This window comes from Camelus bactrianus, chromosome 13 (assembly GCF_048773025.1).
Source record: "Camelus bactrianus isolate YW-2024 breed Bactrian camel chromosome 13, ASM4877302v1, whole genome shotgun sequence".
Classification (NCBI taxonomy): domain Eukaryota; kingdom Metazoa; phylum Chordata; class Mammalia; order Artiodactyla; family Camelidae; genus Camelus; species Camelus bactrianus.
In genome coordinates, this window is record NC_133551.1 from 38,132,717 (window position 1) to 38,156,462 (window position 23,746).

Sequence of the window (23,746 nt, forward strand, 5' to 3'; positions counted from 1 at the left end):
GGTGTGCGTTTTGTAGGACTCAGAAACCGCACACGTCTTAGCCGCTGTAATTTACAGAGGTACTATGTATTCAGCTGATGACTTCATTGTATTGCCACCTCCATAATGAAAACTGGGTGCAAAAATGAGAGAGCTGGTGGTTATAACTACTCTTTACCAAGTTCCTTCTGTAAGCGATCATCTTGCCCATTAACAGGCTCACAAATGTCAGAGCGGAAAATGATGGTGATTCTTAATAGCGTGTATGCACATGACTTATCCACTCAGTCTCCACTGTGGCCTGAATTGGGCGGATGGTTGCTAAAAACACAATATAACTGTTTCTTAGTGGAAACAGGAAGAGGATACCCTGCCGGGCTGTCAAATACATGCTTAGGAGAAGCCAAATCACAGACAATATTGCTTTGTCAAACCTGAGCAAATGAGTAGATAAGAGCACATTCTGAAGCCTCCCCGCTGGTCTGCGGCATCCTGCTCAAGTAACCATTTTTAAGTATCCACCTGTGGTTTCCAGGAGCGTCTTTGACCTTCCGTTCAAGATCCAACATTACTAGGCGATTGATTTTTGCTGGTCTCTGGAGTGGTCATGGAGATGGATTTCACTGTAGTTAATATTACCCTCCTTTAAGGACTTTTGCCAAGTGAGAATGTATTGTTAACGACCTTGTCTGGAGTGGTGTTCTGTCTGTCAGAGACAGTGGAAACGATGTGATGCTGTCCCCAAGAAGTCAGTCGTGGATGCAGGGGTGAAAGATGCCTCGTCTGGAGATGGAGGGGATTGGAGGAGGGGGTGCTGGCCCAGTTCCCCTCCAGGCAGCGTGGGGCAGTGGGCATAACACCAGCACTGGGGTCGAACAGATGCTGGATCAGACCCCAACGTGACCATGTGCCAGCTGCGTGACTCTCGGCTGTCTCCCCCTCTGTCCAGGCGGCACTGCCCCGGTGCTGCCCCTAACACTGCTGTCAGAATTAGATGCTGGCAGGGGTGAAACATCTCACACAGGGTCTGACACATCCTGAGTGCTCAACAAATCTAAATTCTTTCTCTTTTCTTCTCCCTTTTTACCCTGAAAAGAAACACGAGTTACCAAGAATCTTACAGCATTATACATTCTTTCAATAGAGACTATAATATACCCATCATGTTACACCTGGGGAACCTGGAGGCAAGACAGAGTAAATAACATGCCCAGTCACTCTCTGTCTCACCCAGTGTCCCACGAGTGCCAGGAGCTTAACAAAAAGTGTTGCCTTATCATCTAGACGTATTTCAAGTCTCATGTTGCATGGCTGCAATGCAGATGTGACACTGTCTGCCTCTCCCATCCCCCACCAACACCACCACTGGCCTCACTCCGTCCCCCAGTCACCTCTATGTATTTACCCTGCCTGGCCTGGCAGGCACCAGTCTCTCCTGGCAGTGCACCTGCTCCCCACCGGTTTCTCTTTGGCCCGCATCTATCAAGAACAGTTTTACCCTCTCCTGTAGCTTTTCACAATCAGATCCGTATCTCTAGTACAGATCTCTCTCCTGAGATCCAAAACTACTTAGGAACTTTGTTTTTTAATGGAAGTACAGCTGATTTACAATGTTGTGTTAGTTTCTGGTGTACAGCAGTGATTCAGTTATACATATATATTTTCTTTTTCATTACAGCTTATTACAAGCCATTGAATATAGTTCTCTGTGCTATACCGTAGAACCCTGCTGTTTATCTATTTTATATGTAGTAGTTTGTTTCTGCTAATCCCAAACTCTTAATTTATCCTTCCCTCCCCTCCTTTCTCCCTTGGTAACCGTAGGTTTGTTTTCTGTGTCTGTCAGTCTGTTTCTGTTTTGTAAATAAGTTCATTTGTGTCATCATTTTATTCCACATATAAGTGATACCATGTGATATTTGTCTTTCTCTGACTTACTTCACTTAGAATGATAATCTCTAGGTCCAAGTGGCATTATTTCCATAGGAACTATTTATTGAGACTCTACATAGGTGTTCCACAGGCACCTGGAACTCAGCATGCCCCAACTGCACCTTCCTCAACAAGTTCCTTTGCTCCTGTGCTTCCCACCCACCCTCACACTCAAACTGCAAACCAGCATCAACTCAAACCCCTTCCTCTAACCCACATCCCCTCCAGTTACCCATCACTTGTCTCCATTCCAGCTGAGCAATGTCCCGTCAGTCCGTCTTCCCCATCCTCTGTCCCCTGTGCTTCAGGCTCACATCGCTCACCGGCACTCCTGCACGAGCCTCCCACCTGCTTGTCCTGCCTCCGACTCTCCCCACCTCCATCCAGCCTCCACGCCGCAGCCTCAGTGATGTCCTACAGCACAGCTCTGACCGTGGAGCCTGCATGCTTAAGAACCTTGCCTACTGGATAAAGTCCAGAAGAGCTAAGGCATGAGACCGGTCTCTCTTTTCTTACTGTCAGGCACACTGTGAGTTCCAGAAGGCAGAGCCTCTGTCTCCTGTTTCTCTGTATCCCCTACGGTATCCTGAATATGGTTTGTTCTCAGAAAAAGTATCTCATATTCATGATGTGAGAGGGCACCTCTGAGGCCGTCTGGTCCAAAGCTCTGACTTTCCAGGGGATAAAACAGAGGCCCAGAGATGGGAAGGGAATTGCTTAAGGTCATACATCTAGCTGTGGCTGCATTCCCTGCAAATCTAGAGCACCTTCGAGTTTATAAAGTGCTTTCACGTGTCCTCCTTACTTAATCCCAGCAGTAGCCCTAAGAGGTAGGCATGATTCTCTGGCTGTGTAGGCAAGGAAAGTAAAGCGCACGCAGGTTGAAGATCACGCAGACAAGATCACGCAGCTGCTGATGGCCTGTCCTCTGGTCAGAGGTCAGTACTCTCTTGACCATAGCTGGGCAGAATGTCAGGCACTGACTGGGTGTCAATAAACATTTGTTGGATGAATTAACATGTACTTGAATGATAAGCCAATAGCCTCGCACAAGTGAGCAAACGTGTATGTACTGAGTGGATGGACAGGTGGTTGGATGGATACTTAATTCCCGTCTGACACTTGACTCTCTTCTCTGTGATAACCTTTTAGGGGTGAAAGGTCACACCCTCTCGAGTCAAATGCAGTCAACGAGAGCCTTGCCAAGAGCAGACAGACGCGGAGTGTGGGTGTCTCATCAGTGCCTATCGATTGCAAACTGTCCAGCTGGTCCCCCTGGACCACGTGTGATCCCTGTCAGAAGAAAAGGGTAGGTACCTGGGCCTTGGGAGAGCCCTAAGCTTCCAGGAACCCAAATACTCGGCAAGATCAGCTGAGGCACTGCTGACAGTGCCTGGATCCTAGTGAAATCTCAGTAAAGGTTGGCTGATTTAACTAATGGATTCGATTCCTCCGTGCTTCCAAGGAGCAATCCTTTGTTTGACCTTGCAGGTTTTTTCCAGGCATATCTGTCCTTGCTCCCATTAGCAGCTCCCTGATTAGGCTTCCTGCCTCCAACCTGGTTCTTTCAATCCACCTTTCATGGTACAACCAGGGGAATTGTTGAAAATAAAAATCTGGCCTGTCTTTCCCTGGCTTGAAACCATTCAAAGTCTACACATGGCTTTTAGGATCAAGTCCAGACTCATGGTATTCAGGGCGCCCCATGACCTCGACCTGGCCTACATCCCCATAGAACAGCCCCGCTCCAGCACCCAGAATATGTGTACTTCTCTGCCCATTGCACATTCTCTCTGTGCCTGTATTCATGCTGCCTTCTCAAGCTGGGGTGACCTCCCCACTTCCTTCAGTGGCTAACACCTACTCATGATTGAAACTTTGCTTAGGGGCCACCTCTTCTGAGAAGCCTTCCCTGACTTCTCAGCCCTGCTTGCCGTTAGATAGACACCCTTTTTTGAACTGCTATAGCTCCTTCTTCCTTCTGCATCCTAGCACTTCTTACTGACCTTTCTCTTACTATTTGCCTTTCCATCATGCTGTGAGTGCTTAAAAATGTATCCAACTCTGCATCTTCAGTGTGTAGGCCAATTTCTGGCATGTAAGAGGTACTCCGTAAATATCTGTGGTTTGATCTCATATCGTCTGACATATCTTAAGGGAGGCAGGAGACTTGCTTCACTTTCTGTTAGGCAGATAGGTAAACCGAGACCCAGAGTAGATTTCTCGGCTTCACCTAGTAGCAAACACAGACCTGGAACTCAGGCCACTGGCTTCTCATCTAGTGTTTTGCCAATCAGAACACACAGTCTCTGAAGTGTCTGTTCTCAAGCTTCTTTGTCACAGGAGGGCTGACCCGGAACCAGCTCCAGAACAGCATATGTGTCGAAGAAAAGAGAATGGTTCCCATTTCCCCAGCTCCTTGGGAAACCAAGCCAGCCAGTGCTAGGACCCTAAAGAGGCTGTGGAAGTAGGCCCAGGACAATTACACGCTTAATTGGATCAATGCAGAGAGCCAGGCAGGCTCATTCAGTTCCCATAGTAGGCTTTATTGCTGACGTTATCAACATTGATCCAATTATCTGGATAATTGCTTCATCAGCACCATAAACCAGGAAGACTCAGCACCAGTCATCCATCCATCCTCTCACTCGGCCCGCAAGAGCTCTCAGAGTCTGCTACACACTCTCCCTCTGTGGTCGTCATTGCTGCCTGCAGGGGCAGTGGCTGGGGGTTCATCAAAGCCCTTCCACTGGAATTGGAAGTTGTCTTTCACCATCATTTCTATGCTTTTCAAACCCGTGTTGTCTTTGGCGCCTGGGGCTTGCCTTCCAGCACCTCCTCTGTAGACCTGATCCCTGTCGGGCCAGCCTCTGCCTCCCAGGAAGAGACTCCCTGGCAAAGCAAAGGCGCACGCGTGGATGGTGATCTGCTTCTTTTCTAGATTTCCAGACGCCGTGCAAGCAGGAACTGGCTGGTTAACACATCAGTCTGCAAAGGGGCTGCTATCCTGGTTGGCCTCCTTTGGTGGCACCAAAATCTTGACTGCATCTAGCATTTGGAAGCCACCCAAGTCTTATCACTTCCTTCTCTGCTGTGGTTTCTCGTTGCCCCATAATGAAGGACTAAATCCAGCCTGACTGATTCCCTCTCGCCACTCTCCCTCTCCCCCACTTCACTCCAGCCGTGGTGAGTTTCTTTCTGTTTCCTGGAACAAGGTGCATTCTCTCTAGTTTCTCAGCTTTGGGGCAGCAGTTCCCTCCACCCGATCACTCTTCCCTCCCCTTGTCACACCAGCTCTCCATGTTTACCTGACATTTCTGTTCATCCTTTGGGGCTCAGCCTAGATGTCACCTCACCGTGAAGTTTGCGTGGGATTCCCCTGTGAGTTACAGGGAACGTGGCACTTCCCCTACCACTGCACCAGCGCACTGTGTTGACGACCTGGGGTAGAGCATCACCACCACCATCATCTGGGACCTCCTGGGGGGCGGCCCAGAGGGGGTGGTCATGACCAAGCACAGACCAGCACAGATAATACCTACGTTTTTTCAACACTGGGTGGCTCAATCAATATTTTGGCAATTCAATCAATATTTCTGGAATAAACAAACAGGAAGGTAGCGAGAGAGAAAGATTCACTGCTAAAAAGTGTTCATAATTAAAAAGAAAAAGAAGTCCAAGAAATTGAGTGCCTACTGTGTACAGACAACACAATTGAGATTTCATACATACATGTGAAATATATATCACATATATAATGAAACTCCATAACTGTACTTTAAGGTAATTTATTATTAATAATTATTAATCATTTAATTTAATTATTGGTAATTCATTATTAGCTAATTCATTATCCCCATTTTATCAATTAGTATATTGAGGTCACAGCATCTGAGTAACTTACCCAATAGCACGTGACTAGAGAGTGTCAGGGTCAGTTGTGATTCCAAAGTACGTGCTTTTGCATTTTAAGCTACTTAGTAAATGAGAAGACTTGAATCAGCCCATTGGATTCATCAAGCTGGGAGTCTGTGGTTTTGTGATACTGAACTGGCTACGTTAGTCTCCTTATGACCTTTTAACTCCAAAGCCCATACTTTTCCCACATTCAGCAAGTCTTTACTGAACCCTGCGGAGGCAGAGATCAGGGCCAAGGCCACCACCCTCAGAGAGCCCCCAGTCTAGTTGAAATAGGCAAACAGCCAATCGCAATAGAGATCCTTAAGTGTATCCCTCAGCCCCCCGGGGCCCCGAGGCTCTGGCCAGGGCTCACCGTGCCCCTCTCTGCCACAGTACAGACATGCCTACCTGCTCCAGCCCTCTCAGTTCCACGGGGAACCATGCAGCTTCTCTGACAAGGAAGTCGAAGACTGTGTTTCCAACAGACCATGCAGAAGTCAAGTGCGATGTGAAGGCTTCGTGTGTGCTCAGACAGGTATAAAGGGATGCAGGAATGGGAGGGGAGAGCCATTGAGTGAGGCTCGTGATGATGGGAGGACTGGCCACTGCCTAGTGTCCATGAAGGTCATGTGTCAGGCCAGAAGCCCTCCTTGTTCTCCTTGACCTCTTTTTACATGTATTACTTCATTAAAAAAAAAAAAAAAACAACCCTATAGAGCAGGTGTTACTATTATCCCCATTTCACAAATTGAGAAGTTGACACTTGGGGAAGTTACTTGCCCAAGATCATACGGCAGGTGAGTGGAGGGGCTACAGATAAGAATTTGGGAATTCAGATTACGTTCACTGACATTAAGGACACCAGAGGTTATGTGCTAGAATCAGAAATCCTGAATTAAGTCAAATCTTAATTTGATTGTGTGATTTGGGAGAAGTCGCTTAACCTTTCTGCACATCAGTCCCCTACACAGAAAATCAGAAGTGATGTTAGTACCTTACAGGCTTGCTGATAAGCATCAAGCGATGCAATGCCATGAAAGCTCTTTGCAGGAGGTTAGCTCTGCAGGCTCTCTCAGAGACTTGGAGCTAAATACAATGTAGCAAAGCCTACACCATTTAAACAGGGTGGTGAGCTAGCATCATTCATCTCTGAAAGCTCTTTGGTGAGAAAGTCCCTTTCTTTTGCGCGTCTGTATCACCAAGTTCGGCATAATCTTCAATACGTGATACAGTCAGTAAGACATTTTTGATTAAAGGAAGAAAGGGGAAAATAAGGGGCAGATGGATGGGCAGACAGAGGGAAGGAAGAGCACACAAATGAGTAATTACCAGCTGCAGAACTAAGTAAACACTTGTCTTTTGAACTCATTTCTCCAGCGAATGCAGGCAAACATATACCTCTCTGCTTCTCCAAGGCTCCATCAAAAAACTAAGAGTGTTCGTACCCAAATTACCCAGATGAGAGATGCAATTCCTTACGTATGCTGTAACCATGTGGACTAGGCTTCAAGATCTTTCCAGAAAGAAACAGGGATTCTTAGTGCAGTTTCTGGGGCTTATTGCAAATGTAAAACTCCATCTAATAAATCTGAAAGACTTTTACAGGGTGTCCATGGACTCATTATGGCCAGTGTTCCATGATTCTGACCAAAGCCGTAATGGTTATTCAAGCAGAGTTTAGTTTAAATGCCTCATAAGAAACGTTTGAAGACTTGATTGTTAACTCTTCTGCCATTCACACCCCCAAGAACCTTGGTTAAAAATGACCGGACACATGTCAGAAAAAAAGGGTCATGTATCTTATGAGCTGTATCCGCCAAGAATGTACAAGTAAGAAAGCAAGTCAAGTGGCTGGGGAGAAGAGGTTAAAGGAGGGGACAGTGCTGCAAGTGACTTTAAACATAGAGTCCAGATGTTTTTATCATCTAAAAATGGCCCAGATGGCTGCGGTGTTGCAGGCAGTGTTGTTTAGTGGGGAGGATCTGCGATGAGAAAGCTCTAGGCTGGGGTAGTGCAGCCGCCTGCCAGTACTTACGAGCCATGAGCATGGGGCCCGTCAAAACACAGGTAACAGTAGGAACAGTGCTTACCCAGCGCTGACCATGAGTCAGTACTGCTTCGTGCATTCATGTCAGCCCCCAGCAGCCACTGGCGGTTGGGGCAATGATGTCTCCATCTCACAGGTGGGTACATTGAGGCAGGGGGTCAGGTAACACACAGACAGTCTCAGGGCTAGTACTGTTTGCAGGACCCATCCAACCCACCTCCTCCCATCAGCCCCAAGCAGAGGTGTTCAGACTTCCCGCCTGTCTGGCCACTTGACCCCCGCCCAGAAGCCTCTTTTCCTTTCCGCATCGTTAATAATCTCCTCTCAAGTGTTTTCAGGAATACAACACTGGCCTCTTCGGGGTAAGAAACTAAATTCCATTACCCACCCACCCCGATACATGAGGACTAATGCAAACAGAGCATTCAAGACACAGCGAAGTATCTGGCACACAGTAGGCCCCATACCATGTGAGTCCTCCCTCTTGCCGGCCTTGGGACCACGGCTGACAGCCTTTCTCCATCCCAGGGAGGTGTGTAAACCGCAGACTTCTTTGCAACGGGGACAACGACTGTGGAGACCAGTCAGATGAGGCGAGCTGTAGAAGAGTTTATAAAAAATGTCCGCAGGAGGTGGAGCAATACTGGGCCATTGGCAGCCTGGCCAGTGGGTGAGTGGCTGTCTTGCTGTTGCAGAGCTGGGAAGGCGCACGACTGGATGTCATTCTGGAGGAGAGAGGGAGGCGGCTGATCTGCACAGAGTGGCTCCTGGTTTTCCTTTCTGAAAAAAGGGCGAGCGTAAAGGGTTGCCCGTGGCTGCTGTCTGAGGACCGTTGCTAAAGCTCCAGGAGCGCGTCCCGGATACACAGCCACAGGGAGGGCTGGCTCAGGAGCACTGAGAGCTGAGCTGTGCGTGGGGACCAGAGAGGCTCCCGCGAGGGCTGGCGGGAAGGTTTCTCTGACCCCTGCACTGTGACTGTGTTAGGTGCTTTCTGAGCATTACCTTCAATGTGAGGGAGGTTTGAGCTGTTTCTCTATCCCGAGGCCCCAGCGTAGAGGCTGGCCCAGAGAAGAGGCTGCTAAGTCATCAGTCAGTGAAGAAGTGGGTTTCCCGCAGGGTCCACAGCCAGTCTGGGTTGCAAGCTTCTGGGGGTCTCCGAGTCCGTTCAATCCTCCAGCAAGGTGAGGAAGCAGGGTCAGAGGGGGTCACCCTGGCCCGGTGCTCGCCCTACCTTCCTGCCTCCCTCTGCAGCCTCTCAGCCCCCAGGGGCAGAGTGAGAACCTCCCCTCACACGCCTGACAGGTCACCCTGTGAGATGCGGTGTGGGGAGGAGAGTGGCCCTGGATGGGGTTTACCTCCTTCCTAAACAAAAATCCGCTCTCCATCCTGAAAGGTTGTTATTAGAGACACAGGCTCCTGGTGTGGGGACGGCCTCCTCTCGGGACCACCTGATAAACTAGTTAACGTAACCCCCACTCCTCAGTAAGGAAACTGAGGCCTGGAAAATTGAGAGTTCCCAAGGGATAGACGGCAAAGAGGGTGACAGAGTGGACACTTGGAGCCAGCCGCAGAGGTCAAGAGCCTGCAAGAAGGGCAGAAGGACAGCTCACAGGCCACAGGGCCCCGGCTGAGGCACCTGTCTGTGTGGTGCCTTAGTTTTGTCAGTTGTAGGCAGAAGTCCGTAAGACCCTTTCCCCGGTTCCGTGAGGACTGAATAAGCTGGTGTGACGGTAATAAACTCATGCGTGAGAGGCAGCTTGTCGGGCGGGGAAAAAGCAGCTTCTGTTCTTGAATTTGACTTTGAGTCCTGGCCCCGCCACCTGCTGGCAGTGAGTCCTCGGGCAAGTGAGTTACCCTCTCTGGGCCTCACTTTCCTCATCTGTTAAATGGGTATAAGGATTAAACCTCAGAGGGATTCAGTGAGCCAACATATGTCAATTGATTATTACAGCATTAAAGCAAATAAACGAATATACATTATTATGCTACAGGAAACCCTGTATGCGAAGGAGAACCTAAGACAATTCTGGTAGGAACAGAACCGAGGCCAGCAGGCAAAAGCCAAAAGGAGAGAGAGCTCCTTTTAGCAACAACAACAACAAAAAAACCCCCAGAGCTGTCACTAATAATCGAAGCAGGTCAGGAGGGGAGGCCTGCCCTAGGAAGCGGTGAGATACAATGTCTGAATAGAGACAGGATTTATCCTCTCTAAGCAGACAATGAATCTATTGCCCAGGGCTTTGGGGACACTACGTAAGGTGATGCACTGAGCCACCTGCAACTGGTTCGGTTTCCAGTTTGACCCTCAGTAAATGGGAGTTAGGTTGGTGTCCTGTGATGGAGATCGTACAGAAATTAAAAGGAAAACCACCATCCCCAAGGAGCATGTCACCTAGGGAAGACAACAGACACATAAATAACAAGCCTCTAGTGTAGACCAAGCAGTGTTCTCAGCACCTAACAAATATGGACACATTTTTGTTAAAATGTTCTAAGCACTTAACAAACATGGACACACATGATCCTCATAACCATTCCAAGAGATAAGATTTTCTTTGTTCCCATTTTACAGATGAGGAGACCGTGGCGCAGAGAGGTTAGCTGCTGTGCCCTGAGGTCACATAACTTGTAAATGGCAGAGCAGGGATTTGACCCCGGGCACCTGACTCCAGACTCCATGTTCTTACCTACTCTGCTGGACCATTCTTGTAAGGCAGCTGCAATAATGCAGAACGATAAATTCACGAATGGGGCAAGCACCGGGTCTCCCGAGGACCTCTAACCCAGCTCGGTGCCAGGGTCAGCGAAGGCTTCCCACAACCAGCAGTGACAGAGCTCAGTCTTGAAAGAGAAGTAAGAGGTAAAACAGTGACTGGCTGGAAGGGCATTTAGGCACAGGGAGCAGAGCAGACTGAAGGAAGAGCCGGCACCTCCAAATTGGGGCTGGGGTTGGGAGTAGCCAGAGATGAAGGCAGAAAGCTTTCAGCCGGACCTCCAGGGCCTTGAGTGCTGTGCCAAGGGACCTTAGTGTCCTTTAGTAGGTCTCCCAGTCAGGATTACACCTTCACCTCTTCCCCTTCTCCGCGCCTTCCTCTGCAGGATCAATTTGTTCATGAACAGCTTGGAGGGCCCGGTTCTCGATCACAGGTATTTTGCCGGTGGCTGCTCCCCCCATTACATCCTCAACACAAGGTTTCGGAAGCCGTACAACGTGGAAAGCTTCACCCCACAGGTACATGCCAGCCGGGAGGCCACCGAGGGGCAAAGGCAGGAGGACTGGCTGAGGGGCCAGGAGTGTGGGCCCGGGCCGCAGCCTGCCAGCGGGGCGAGCTGGGCTACCTCGCCTTTCCTCTCTGAGCTTCAGTTCTTCCTGTGTCACACGAGCAGTTCCTTCCCTGGGACACAGTGGGGAGGCTGGCATGCTATGTCTCGTAAAGGTGGTACATAAATGTCGGAGCAGCAGCTACACTAACAATGGTGTCCAAAGCCACCGTGAAGACAGACGCATAGCTTAGGATTTGGAGTCTTGCAGATGTGATGGCCCTGCAGCTGCCATCTCTGTCATCCTAAAAGCTCTGAGCCTCCGTTTTCCTGCCTTTAAATTGGGAGTTGTAAAGGTTCTGCCTGCTGGGAGGGGATTAGTGAGATGACCTGTGCAAACGCCCAGTACACGTGGTACCAGGTTTAACAGCGAGCCCTCGGGAAGGGTTAACGCTTGTGATTACCAAGTCCTTGCCTGCTAAAACGGGGCATCGTGCTAAGCGTTTGAAGTTATAAAATGCTGTACCAAGATCAGCCCGTGTGGTTAACACACAGACTCCAACGCAGTCTCGTGGAGAGTGGGGTTTAGAATAGACGATCTTACATGACAGTGCACCTGAAATCCGGGGGAAGACCTGGGTGCCAGGCCTGGCTCTGCCACAGGTGCCGGTTTTGCTTAAGGCTAAGTTCCTGTTCCACTCTGGGCCTCAGTTTCCTCATCTGTAACATGGGAGGGCTGGCCTAGCAGACGTGGGTGGTGGCTTTCATTCTAACGTGGTACAGTCCTGAAGGTTGGGCTTCTCCCCCTCCGCCCTCTCCCTCCCGCCTACCCCTCTCCCCGCACATACTTACTGGCTGAAAAAGACAAAATGAACCTAGGGACAGGCACACCCTCCCCGGTTGGGGCCAGGGCCATCTCTGTAGAGTCCACTTTTAAGGGAGGAGCGCAGAGCAGCCGTTTATCATCCCGGTAGAAACATCTCCTCAGGCAGGCGGACGTAGATCTCAGTCTCCCCTCTCGGTAGCCAGTGTTTCTGAGCGCTGTGCCTGGTAGTGTGCGGTGTTCTACCTACACAAACCCAACCCTCAGAACAAGCCCAATGGGAGGAGTCCGTATTGTCCCCATTTTGCACATGGAGAAGCTGAGGCCTTAGAAGTTTAACCCAATGTCCAAAGTTACCCGACGAGAAAATGGTGCCTTCCGCCAGGCCCGCTTGGAATCACCTCTGCTGGTCTTCCTCAAAGCTGAGATGGAAGTGCAGACATCCGGAAGCCGATGGGATGGGGCCAGAGCCGATTTGGGACTGGTCACTCTGGAGCTACCCAGGCAACACCCTTGGCAGTTGCCCTGTGCACTGCATGAGCAAACGATTTTTGAGCAGACCGTTCCTCTAAGTTCTCAAAGGCGTCCCTGTCACTGCATCCCCACTGCACTGCTTCTGTCCAGCAGCTGTCCCCACTGCCCTCCTCTTAGAGCCTCTTCATTGGCTTGTCTCTCTGACCCCATGTGCATCCCTTCTGACCTGACCACTATCCCGTCCTATTGTGGATTTCTGGATACTCAGCTGCTTCCTCCGTTAGCTCGTCTTTGGCTTAAGTCCACGTTTCAGGGAGTAATCCCAAAGCCTCAGCAGCCAGATGCCAGCACATCCTCTCACAACCATTATCTCCCCCTCACTCTGGCATCTTCCGAGACCACCTCACTAGCATCCCCACAGTTTCTGGACTGCCCTCTGCCCTTTGCCCCTCCGCGCCTTTGCCTGCACCCAGTCCAAGCCCAGAGTGTTCTGCTGCGTTTCTCCCAGTGCACGGCCTGATCAAGTGCCCACCTCTGGAGTATCAGCCCGCACGTCTGTTTCTCTTGCTGGATCAGGAGCCCAGGGGTGGGGACATGGTCAGTTGTGTTTTCTATGTCCAGAGCACTTGCTCTGGTGTCTGGAACAGAGTCGGAGGACAGTGGGTATCTGGTGACTTAAATGGGACTGATGTGACGCTGATGAAATACAGACCATTTTTTTTCTCTTCCTTCAGACCCAAGGCAAATATGAATTTGTGCTGACAGAATACGAATCATACTCAGATTTCGAACAAAATGTCACAGAGACAAGCATTGGCCAGTCCAGTTTCTCCCTTGGCTTTAAAAAACCTGGCATATTTGAATTTGGCATTAGCAAAACAAGTGATACCGGCCAACATTTAATTAGCAGGATCAAACAATTCTCTCATACGGTAAGTACCCATTTTTGCTCTTTAAGTAAATTTCTGTGTATTCATTTGAACTTTCATGTTCACGAATGTGCCTGTATTCCATATTGCTCTGAGTTTTGGCAACTAATTGTATTTCTGTTACCTTGAAAAGCTTTTCACAAAAAAATACCTTGGTCTTACATTAGCTTACTTTTTAGAAGGGCCAGGCAGCAGTGGCCTTCTGTAATTATTTACTCTCATTTTTGAATAAGCTTTTCCCTTGGTTTTCATTAAGCTGAGGATGGTTGCCTTGCCAGACTACCCATCTCTGGGAGACTTTTTGACCCCCGGCAATTTGACATCTGTTCCAAATATTCTGCTGAAATTCTGCTCCGGGATGTCCTCTGAGATGCTTCTCCAGCTCCTTGGGGGCATTTGGTGACGCTGACCACACCATCACGTGTCTGTTTCTCTTGCCTGCTTTCTTCTTCTTCTTAGTTCCCTTCCTGGGTTCCGACAGCCCTACGCCTTCTTTATTCCATTTGTGGTCATCTTCCCTTCTTACTTGGCAGCTGCCCCAGGGGACCTCTTCTGCGCACTCCCTCTCCTCTACAAGGGCGAGCCTGAGCCTGCACCGCTGCTCCTCTCCTTTCTGTTGAGCTCTGCCCCGCGCCTCCCTGGGCATCACTACCTAGATGTCTTGCAGACCCTCCAAAGCAAATTCTTCCTCCTGACTTCTCTGTGTTAAGTAGCATCCCTTGCCTTCCGCCTTTCCAGGCTGAGAATGTCAGAATCGCATCGGGCAGTCTTCTCTTCCTTCCCACACTTGCTGGCCACCAGATTCTTCAGTGTCACTCTGCAATACTTCCTCATCTAACTGATTCCGTCTTAACCAGCCCCAGGCCCCTTCACCTCTCGCTCGATCCTCCTCAGGGGTCTCCTGTCTTCCAGCCTGCCCCTTCAAATGTATGTGCTGCCAGAAACATGTTTTTGTTACTAATCTAATCATACCAGCGGCTCCCTGTTAGCCATAAGGTGATGGTCAGAGCCTGTGACTCAGCGGAAGAGGAGGAATGGGAGTGGGAAGGTAAGGGATGCAAGACGGAGAGCAGGTGACAGGCGGACTTGAGGAACCTTGGATTCCAGAGTGAATCAGGGGCGCTGATGCTCAGGCCTCTGAGAGTTGGCAACAGGGGTGTGATGTGGTAGACTAATCTCAGAGCAGCATGGAGGGAATGAAAATTAATAGTCTACAGCGATGTATGCGAGAAAAAAGGAGTGGTGAGGGGCCCGGGAAGGTCTCTGCTGCCAGAGTATCAGCCAGTAGAGGACATGAGTGTTAAACATGAATTTGACTGTGATTGCCTTTGCTTACTTTTCTGTGTCTTCTCAGCTGTGAGCCCCTCGGGGACTGAGGCTGCTTCTGACATCTTTAGATTCAAGATGGCACTTGGTCGGTGCTCAAGGCTGAAATACAGTAAGGAATAGCAGGAGTGATTAAAAGGAATTGTCTTGTCAGGAGAGAAAAGGAGGGGTCCCATCTAGTCACTGCTTCCCTTTCTCTCTCCTTTTCTCCTTCTCTGTCTCCCTCCCTCCCACCTCCCTGATTCAGACAGCCAGCTCCGGAGTGTTTACACCATGCCAGGCACTCAACTAGAGACTTGAGACCTGGAGACAAATATGGCATGATTCCTGCCTTCCTGCTCCCAGTCTAGTAGGAGAGGTCAACACACACACATCTGGTATCAGTTATAAGACAGCATGGAATCTACAGTAAAGGAAGTTTAAGCAAACTGCAGTGCAGTCCTAGGAAGTGGAGTGTGTGTCCGGGAAATTCAGGGATGGCGTCACATAGGCAGTCATGGCTAAGCAGGAATTTAAAATAAAAAAGTGGGTGTGTGTCAGGCAGAAATGGGAGGGAAGAGCCTTTCTGGCAGAAGGAATAAGATGTGTGAAATTATATTCCACAAGAGAAGGAAAGATTTGGGGAACAGGGAGACGCTGGATGAATGCTGACGTGTGGCGTGGGTGGTGGAAATAAGGTAGGGGGAGGAAGACCTTGAGATTGTAGAAGCTGAGGCCAGGAGGCTCATGGGGGACAGGTTGTGAAATTCCTACATCCCACTGAAGGGAATCCGTTTTATTTAGGAGGCAATTGAGAGCCGTCGCATGGGGTTATTTTCATCCCAGAGGGCCGTCGCAGTAATACTGTTGGAGTTGTAGGACGTCCAGTCTGGTTGGAGACTTGGGGGCGGGCGAGGAGGAGGAGGGAGATCGGTGGGGAAGCTTTTATCATAACCCAAGCGGAAGATGAAACCTGAGTTTCGAAAAGTCATGATGAGAGCGCGTGTTGACTGCTTAGGTTGGAAGGGTCCTAGGAAGAAGGAAGAGGGTCTGAGTCACTGGGGTGGGACTAGAGTGGCCTGAGCACAGGGCAGGGAGCAGGGCTGGCGTGGCCTACAGAGCTGACCTGTCAAACTGGTTGAGAATGTTAAGTTTAGGGAAGAATGCGCATGGTCCACAGGTTCCCCGCAAGGCAGGGTGGGATCCTCCGACCTTCAATTACAGGAATCCTCCTGGATGCTAGTCCTGCCTGGATCAAGTGTCACCATCTTTTGGTCTCTTCCTCACACCAGGGGTCGCCAGACTTTTTCTGTAAAGGGCCAGAGAGTAAATAGTTGAGGCTTTGCGAGACTGTATGTTCTCTGTGGCAGCTGCTCAGCTCTGCCATTGGAGGGGGACAGCAGCTCTGGACGGTGAGTCAGTACAGCTGCACTGCGATGAAACTTGATTTACAAAACCAAGTAAGTGACACACTGGGCTCTGTGTGCCGGCTGTTGTCTGCGGACCCTTGCCAGGCACTACGATGTCTCACCTTCCTAAAGCACTGCTTTTACTCTTTCTTGAGTGGCCTTTCTTGGGAGTTTTAAAAAGCATCCACCAAGGAGTTGCCTTTGCCAATCCGCAAACCCTGTCTCCCCTCGAAGTGGTCCACGAGCATCTGTCTGCTGCTCCCTCTGTGTCTGCTTCTCCTTACCCTCCTTCTCATTCCTTATTTGCTACTGTAAGGCAGGGAGTCAAGAGCAGGCTCTTCCAAGCTGACAAGGACATCCGAATATTTATGAGAAATGAAGTCTCCTCAAAGAGGCCGTCTTCCCTCAGGTCTCCTACAGGAGCCATGAGTGACGACCCCAGGCCGAGAACGTCGGATGATATTTGTAAAGTTCATCTTTTCGTTTCAGATTCCTAAACTCTAAAGGTCTGGTTTTCCCCTGTTGGTATTTCATTTAGAAAAGCTCATTTCTGCACGCGCGCTCTGACCTTGAAGTCGCCCGGTACAAGCTGAAATCCAGAAGCCTCATGCTCCATTATGAGTTCCTTCAGCGAGTCAAGCAGCTGCCCCTGGAGTACGGCTACGGGGAGTACAGGGATCTCTTCCGCGATTTCGGGACCCACTACATCACAGAGGCCGTGCTCGGGGGCGTTTACGAGTACACGCTGGTGATGAACAAAGAGGCCATGGAGAGAAAGGGTGCGCTGCCCAGGGCACTTTTCTGATGGGGGTTGGAGGGGCACATGGGAACTATGGGAGAGAGGCATCTAGTCATTGTGGGGGAGGGGTTATAAGTTAGTGCTCCCGGTTTCCCCTCTCCCTCCCTGGCTATCCTTCCACAGTGTCATTTGCAGATTTCTCGTCCTTTTTCAAACTTGCTGATGTTGGCCTTCCTCTGCCAGCCCTCTGTCTGGGCTGTCCTCCTTTCTACAACGACTCCCTCTCGACAGGAGCACGTGATCCCCTGGCTTTGAATGCCTTCAACATGCAGATAGTTCCTGATGTATATATTTACCCTGGATCTCTTCTGTGCACCCACGAGCTCATGTTGGAACGCTTCCTTGATATCTCCATTTGAATGTCTAATGACCACAGCAAACTTAACCTGCCCCCAGAGAGAGCTTTGCATGTTTCTTCCATAGTCATCCACATCTCAGAATGGTTCTGCCATTCAATCAGTAGTTCAAGCCAAAAACCTAGGAGTCACCCTTGATAATTTTTCTCTCCTTCCCATCTATTAGCGAGTCACATCAGCTCTAACCCCACAAATTATATTTTCTCTTTGCTGTTACCATCTTCTGTTCACCCCAGGGCCAGTATTTCTGAAAATGTAATGTGAATGTGAGTTATCTGCACATCTTGTAAGAGGTAGATTCTCATTCAGTAAGTTTGAAATGAGACCCTAGGTTCTGCATTTCTGACGAGCTTTGAGGTGATACCAGTGCTGCTGGTCCACAGACCACACTTGGAGTTACACTGCCCCAGGTTATTATCTTAGCCTCCAAAGTTATGTTCAACCCCCATTCTCCATATGCCGTCCACTCTTCATACAGATGTACAGGTCTTTCCAGTGTAATCAACTTCAAGTCTAAGGTGTGAGTCCTGTTCCCAATCCGGTCTTCTTTCCTACAACATGACACTTGTCAGATTAAATGACCTGCCCTGGGTCACACAGTTTACAGTGGCCGAGCCCGGGCTTGGTTACAAGTCCAGTGTACTTGCAAGAGGACACATGGTCCATAGTGTCCATTTAGGTTGGTGTAACCTCAGTCTTGCCAAGATCAAGGGTTCCGTCCTCTGTATTAGTGGTTTCAAAAGCACTTCCCCATGGTTCCTCAGATTGCATCCTGCAGAAGTGTTTTGTGATCAAGCTGGGGAAACATGTAACAGATCCCACTTGCAGAGCTTCGCAGGCATACTGAAATACGACGCTCCACCTCTTCTGATGCAACGTTTGTCGCACTGGCTTGACCGCAGGAGCCTGGCTTCTTGTAACACTTGGGCTATTCTGAGAATTAGAAGAGGTATCATCCTGGGAATTGTGTTGCAAGGAACACGCTTTGGGGAAAACTGATCTACACCAATAACTTCTAGACAATCCCAGGTGTCAGAGCTGCCCTCCCCCCCATTTCCCTGACCTCAAAGTGCTACAGAGGGCTCCAGCAAGCCCAGGGCAGCAAGATGCCCTGGGGAGAGTGAAAGAGGAACGGATGGGAAATGGTCCAGAAATGAAAAAGGAATGAGGGAAATCAGTCCCTTCTCTTTGTCAGGCGCTGTACCAGACACTTCATAAGCATTCCTTCAACTAATCAAATAACAAGCTCTTTCTACCATAGCAAAGAGTGGAGAAGGGAGGGTCAGGGCACGCGGGACAGACTGCAGCAGCCTCTGCTCACTGGACCGATCCCGAGAGACTTGATGAGGAGGCACAGTTTTAGAAAGCGACTCCGAGTAGTCCTCTCCTCGGAGGGCTGCAAAAGCCCTCGGAGGCTTTGAAGAGGCTGTGATGGGGGGGGGGGGTGTGCTGATCTCTGATGGGGTCTCTGCCCTGCTGCCAGCAGCTGCCTGGCATTTCTTGTCCCCAGGCTAGCCACCCATCAGTTTATACCTGAGCCCCTGTGGGGCCCCACGACCTCCAGGAAGGGTTAGGGCTCCACAATCGATCACCAGAAAAGGCACAGGACAAATTCCCTTCGAGGTTATGAGCCTCTTTTCTTGCTTCCTTCAGGTTACTCCCTTAGGGATGTCCAGAAGTGTGCCAAAAATGGTTTTAAAATCGGTGGCGCCATCCAAAATGTCTACGTCAAGCTGGATGTGTCGGTGGACAAGTGCAAGGGTGTTCTGAATGAGATCGAAGGTGAGTGGCGGGGGCACGGGAACCTCTCTGCTTATGGTCCTTCCCTCTCTAGCACCCTGGACCCAGTCTCTCTTTAAGCGAACGACTGCAGATGCCAAGGCATTTCAATTAAAATGATCGTTCATGCAACAAAAGGCTACCTTGCTGCTCCTCTGTGCAGGGTATGCAGAGATGAGTGAGATGCTCTTCCTGTCCTCACGGTGCTCACGTGAGGTAGGCAAACAATGAAAGAAGCAAGGACAAGGCAGTGATAAGCACCAGACCCAGCCTGGGGCCCCAGGATGAGGCTCATTTGAACTGCAACGTGAGGGGTAAAGTATCCAGGTTGCTTTTAGGGAGAAAAAAAAAATCTAATGTTCAGAATTTACTCCAGGGGCTGGGAGTTGGCCTGGCTAGCGGTAGGATTCTCTAGGCTAGAGGGGTAGGAGCCAGGTGGAGGCAGTGAGGCAAGGGGCCATACGGAGACTTAGCAGAGAAGGCAAAGCCGTGAATCATGGAGCAGAGTCCATGTGACAGGAGAGACCGGGAGGTGGGAACTGAATCCCAGGTATCTGGGAGCAGAGAACTTGGGGGCCATGCAAGGGAGCTGGGAATCAGCCTAGCGAGTGGATTATACAAGAGAGGCTGATCAGCAGGGCTCCAGTCCCTGATCCTTTCTGCACCCTGAGCAGCCCTCCTCCATCTGTTCTACTTACTCAGCTGGTGCCTGGGATCATAAGTGAATGAGCACATCCATGGCCAAAGCAAAACAAAGTAAAATAACAAGAAAAATGAACTCCTGGTCTGGAGCAGGAGAAAGCGTTCCTGCGCTTGTGGCTGCGCTTGTGGCTGATGTGGGGTGACTGATGTGGGGTAGATACTGTTGCTTTTGTTTGTTTATCTTAGTGGGGCTCAGTTAGAAGAGGCATCCTGCTAAGGCGGCGTGCATAAAACAGAGGTGCTCTTTAAGGAAGACTTGTTCATTAACCCCCATCCCAGGTACTAGATAGAGCATCACCCTACACCCCAAGAACCTTGCCAGTCACAACTCCTCTCTCCCTTTTGGGTACACCCTGACTTCTGTGTTAAACATGGTAGTTCTGCCTTTCGTGGTAGTTCTACCAACCAATGTGGCTCAGGGCTGCTTGTTTTTGAACTTTATATGGATGGAATGTAATCTTTTCAGTTCTGTTTCGTTTCTTTTTTTTTTTTTTTTTCGAGATCATGTTTTTGTTTATAACTATAGCTAGATCATTTCCACTGCTGCATAGTAGTTTATTGTATGAATAGAACACTTTGTTCCTTCTGTTGTTGAACTGGGGTGATTTCCCATGTCAAGCAATTATAATCAATGCTGCTGTGAACATTCTTACGTAGCCCTCTGGTGCACACGTGCGAGGGGTTCTCCAGCGAATATACCCAGGAGTGGAATTGTTAGAGTGTAGAATATGTGCTTTTCCTACACTAGGTAATGCCAAGTGGTTTCTGAATTCCTTGTACCAACTTACACTCCTGCCAGTAGGACACAAGACCCCTTTTTCATGACGCTCAGGTGTTGCAGGCTCAGAGCAGAGCGTTCACTTCACATCGGTCCCTTTGGCATCGGGCACACTGACAAATTCGAATAGGAGTGATTCGCTGGTATGATTGAGGGCTTTCTGCGAAATCCCATGGGAAGTCATAATAATAATCACTTTACGGTAGACACGATGTTCAGTGAGTATCTTTTACGTGCCGTGCTCAGCCTTTACATATTTTCCCACCTTTGTCATCCGAGACAAAGAAGTGATAAAGCTTAGGGCTTGGGCAGGGCTGGGTGCGTAAATTCCTTTACCTCTAGTACCTAAGATTTCTTATCTGCAAGATAAGGATTATATTCCTATTTTATAGTGAAGATTAGGTGAGTTAATACATGGTCAACACTTAGATTAGTGAATGACCCATAAATGATTAATAATCAATCTATCTATCTATCTACCAATCTATTTACTATCTATGATCTTTTAATCTATCCCTATGTATGTACACATATATGTATGTGTGCATCAGCGGTCCATCTTCTGTAGACTCACTTAGCGACTGGCACTTACAGATGCTCAAAACAAATGTCCCTTTCTTGTCCTGTCGCCTGCCTGTGTCATATATGCTTGAGTGAGCTGCCCTTTTTGCCCCTCACACCGTGACTCCCTTGTTGACAGGGATTCGTCTTGTCCACCCACGTCTCCAGGGCAAGCTCAAGGAGTATTAAGGCAACCAGGTTGTCAGTGGGTTGCGGTAAATTGCAAGGTGCAAAAATGGATCCCCTGACATGCCGGGTCTCCGTGTCCATTCCAGGCAGAAACAAGAGAGACACCATGGTGAAAGATTTGGTGGTCCTCGTGCGAGGAGGGGCGAGTGAGCACATCACTGCCCTGGCCTACAAGGAGCTACCGACAGCTGACCTGATGCAGGAGTGGGGAGACGCAGTGCAGTACAACCCGGACATCATCAAAATTAAGGTACATGCACCTGCCCTTACTCATCCTTCCCTCTATTCCAAAAACAGCTTCTGAGGGGCTGCTCTGAGCCCGGGGTACAGAATACAGAACTCAGTAAGACCCAAGCCCTCATCTTGAGGCACATACATTATGGTGGAAAATATATATCTGGAGTGAACCGATTATAACACGCTGCTCAGCACAGCTAGAGAGCCCTGACTCCCTCTCATTTGGGCCCCAAGTTACTAAAGGAGATGAACCGCCAGCTGCTAATTCCAGCCTTCTTAAATTAATATTGTTTCCATTTCATCAGAGAATCACTCATTCCATTATTTGTTCACTTAAACATTCATTCCTGCAACCAACAAACAGCTGCTAAATTCCTGTGATGTGACAGGAACTAAGGCACTGGGGGAACACAGAGGAGGATGCAAGGATGAAAAATACAGTCTGTGCTGAACAGCGAGATACATACTTGCAACTGTCATACAGGACAGCACAAGATGTCACGCTAATCACGAACATGTTTTGGGCACCTACTCTATTCATGATACTCTGCCAGGGACTTTGGGAATGCTGTTTTATCTAATCTTAACAAGTCTGCACATTAAGTATGCTTATCTCCATTTTGTGGCAGATGAAAATCAAGGTCACAGAGGTGGTGTCCATCTGTGGCTGCTCAGGAGTCTTAAGACCTTAAGAATTTGACCTCTTCCCTCCCCTCCAGACTCTCCTGTGGGTTTGATAAATAAGAAATAATGATCCCAACCACCTGTCACCCAAACAAGAGCAGTTTTGCAACCTTAAACTAAAAAGACACTTGTTAGACTAAGACTGTCACGCACACATCAGCGGCGGTTGGTCCTCGCCTGTGGGGACTTGAGCACAGTGTCCGTGTCACATTGTACGCTGTTCTCTCCTTGCCGTTGTCTGTAAGTCATTGATGGTCCAGCATCTACCCTCTGGAGATGTATTCCTGCAGCCACGCGGGGGAGTCGAGGGGCCGGAGCTCTGAGGGAAGGCTGTGCACTTCCCGACCCTGGCAATTTCTTACAGTGTCTCTGTCTGTCTGTCAAATGCAGAGTTTCTGCAGAACAAGAAGGCTGCCATCCACATCCTTTCCTCTGTCACTTATTCAGCAGTGACACTTAGGGTACAGTTGCTGGCAAGCATCGAGAAGGTTATGCAGGCAGCTCCAGAGAAATCTGGGATTGGCTGGTGGCCTGGTGACATTGGTTGGTATCCCAGATGGGCAGGGGAGAGGACAGAGTTCATGGGAAAACAGATACTGGTCTTTGCTTTCTGCTCATATCTTACCTGAATCTTTTTTTTTTTTAAACTTAGACTTAATAGATTGCCCTGTTTACCTCTCTAAGTAGGTTGGCTGTGCCATTCTGGGCACTGGGTATGTCTGGTGTCAAATAGCATGTGATGTGTGTGTGTGTGTGTAAGAGAGAGAAAGAGAAAGAGAGAGAAGGTGCACGGTAGCGCGCTAAGCATCTCAGACCGGCCTGCCTGCATCCTCAGAGGGGTAGCACTTCACTGACGGCACAGAGGCTCCCCAGCCCGTATGCGATGTACTGGGAAGTATCACATCCACTGCCAGTGTAGTGCTGTGAAGGGTGTGTGGGCTGAAACGGGAAAGAGATAAGAGAATCAGAGATGTTTTCAGGAGTCGGGGAGGTGAATTTGCCGGAGGTGTTTACCCACGTCCTCTGTACATCCCTAACCTGAGTTGGAAGCAGACACTGTGGGCCTCTTACTCTTCCTGTGCTCTTTGTGACAAGAGAAGACTGCAGATGACCTCACATTAGCCCAGAATAATTCTCTGCTGAGTCAGCTTACCGGGTAGTTGGAGCAGCAACTGCTTTTAGGAGAGAGAGAGAGACCACTAGGTAAGGAATCCCTAGACCCAGAGTGGTGGCCAAGGCTTGTGTACGTAAACCAGTCTTGAAGGTCAAGATCTGAAAACACAATTCCTGTGGGAGCCAGGGAGGCAGGGAGGAAGACCACAGAAGAGCCCTGTTGACTGGTAAACTTCAGCTACAGAGAGATGACTCTGTTCCAAGAAAAGGTAAGAAAAAGCAATGGATATGTAAAGAAAATTTTGAACACAGAAGATGGAAGTTACTTTCGAGACAAAGAAGACAAGCGTACATCTAGAAACAGAAGTAAATTTTACAATGCATTTGCTTTGTGATTATAATAAAATTCAAGGAAATGAGGAATTTATGAAATAAACAATAGAAGCTGAGATGTTTAGACATGAATCAGATGAAAAGGGAAGTGGCTGA

At 49.1% G+C, this 23,746-nt stretch overlaps 1 protein-coding gene across 1 annotated transcript in view; it reads left to right on the forward strand.

Moving 5' to 3' along the window:
• The window catches only part of C8B (complement C8 beta chain), a 38,322-nt gene that overhangs the window by 3,831 nt on the left and 10,745 nt on the right, over nucleotides 1-23,746 (forward strand). The window contains exons 2-9 of the mRNA XM_010958367.3: nucleotides 3,064-3,220; nucleotides 6,205-6,346; nucleotides 8,387-8,528; nucleotides 10,958-11,090; nucleotides 13,151-13,348; nucleotides 16,598-16,838; nucleotides 18,868-18,996; nucleotides 21,310-21,473. Of these exons, the coding sequence (XP_010956669.2) occupies nucleotides 3,064-3,220; nucleotides 6,205-6,346; nucleotides 8,387-8,528; nucleotides 10,958-11,090; nucleotides 13,151-13,348; nucleotides 16,598-16,838; nucleotides 18,868-18,996; nucleotides 21,310-21,473 (1,306 nt within the window). The remainder of the gene's footprint in view (nucleotides 1-3,063; nucleotides 3,221-6,204; nucleotides 6,347-8,386; nucleotides 8,529-10,957; nucleotides 11,091-13,150; nucleotides 13,349-16,597; nucleotides 16,839-18,867; nucleotides 18,997-21,309; nucleotides 21,474-23,746) is intronic.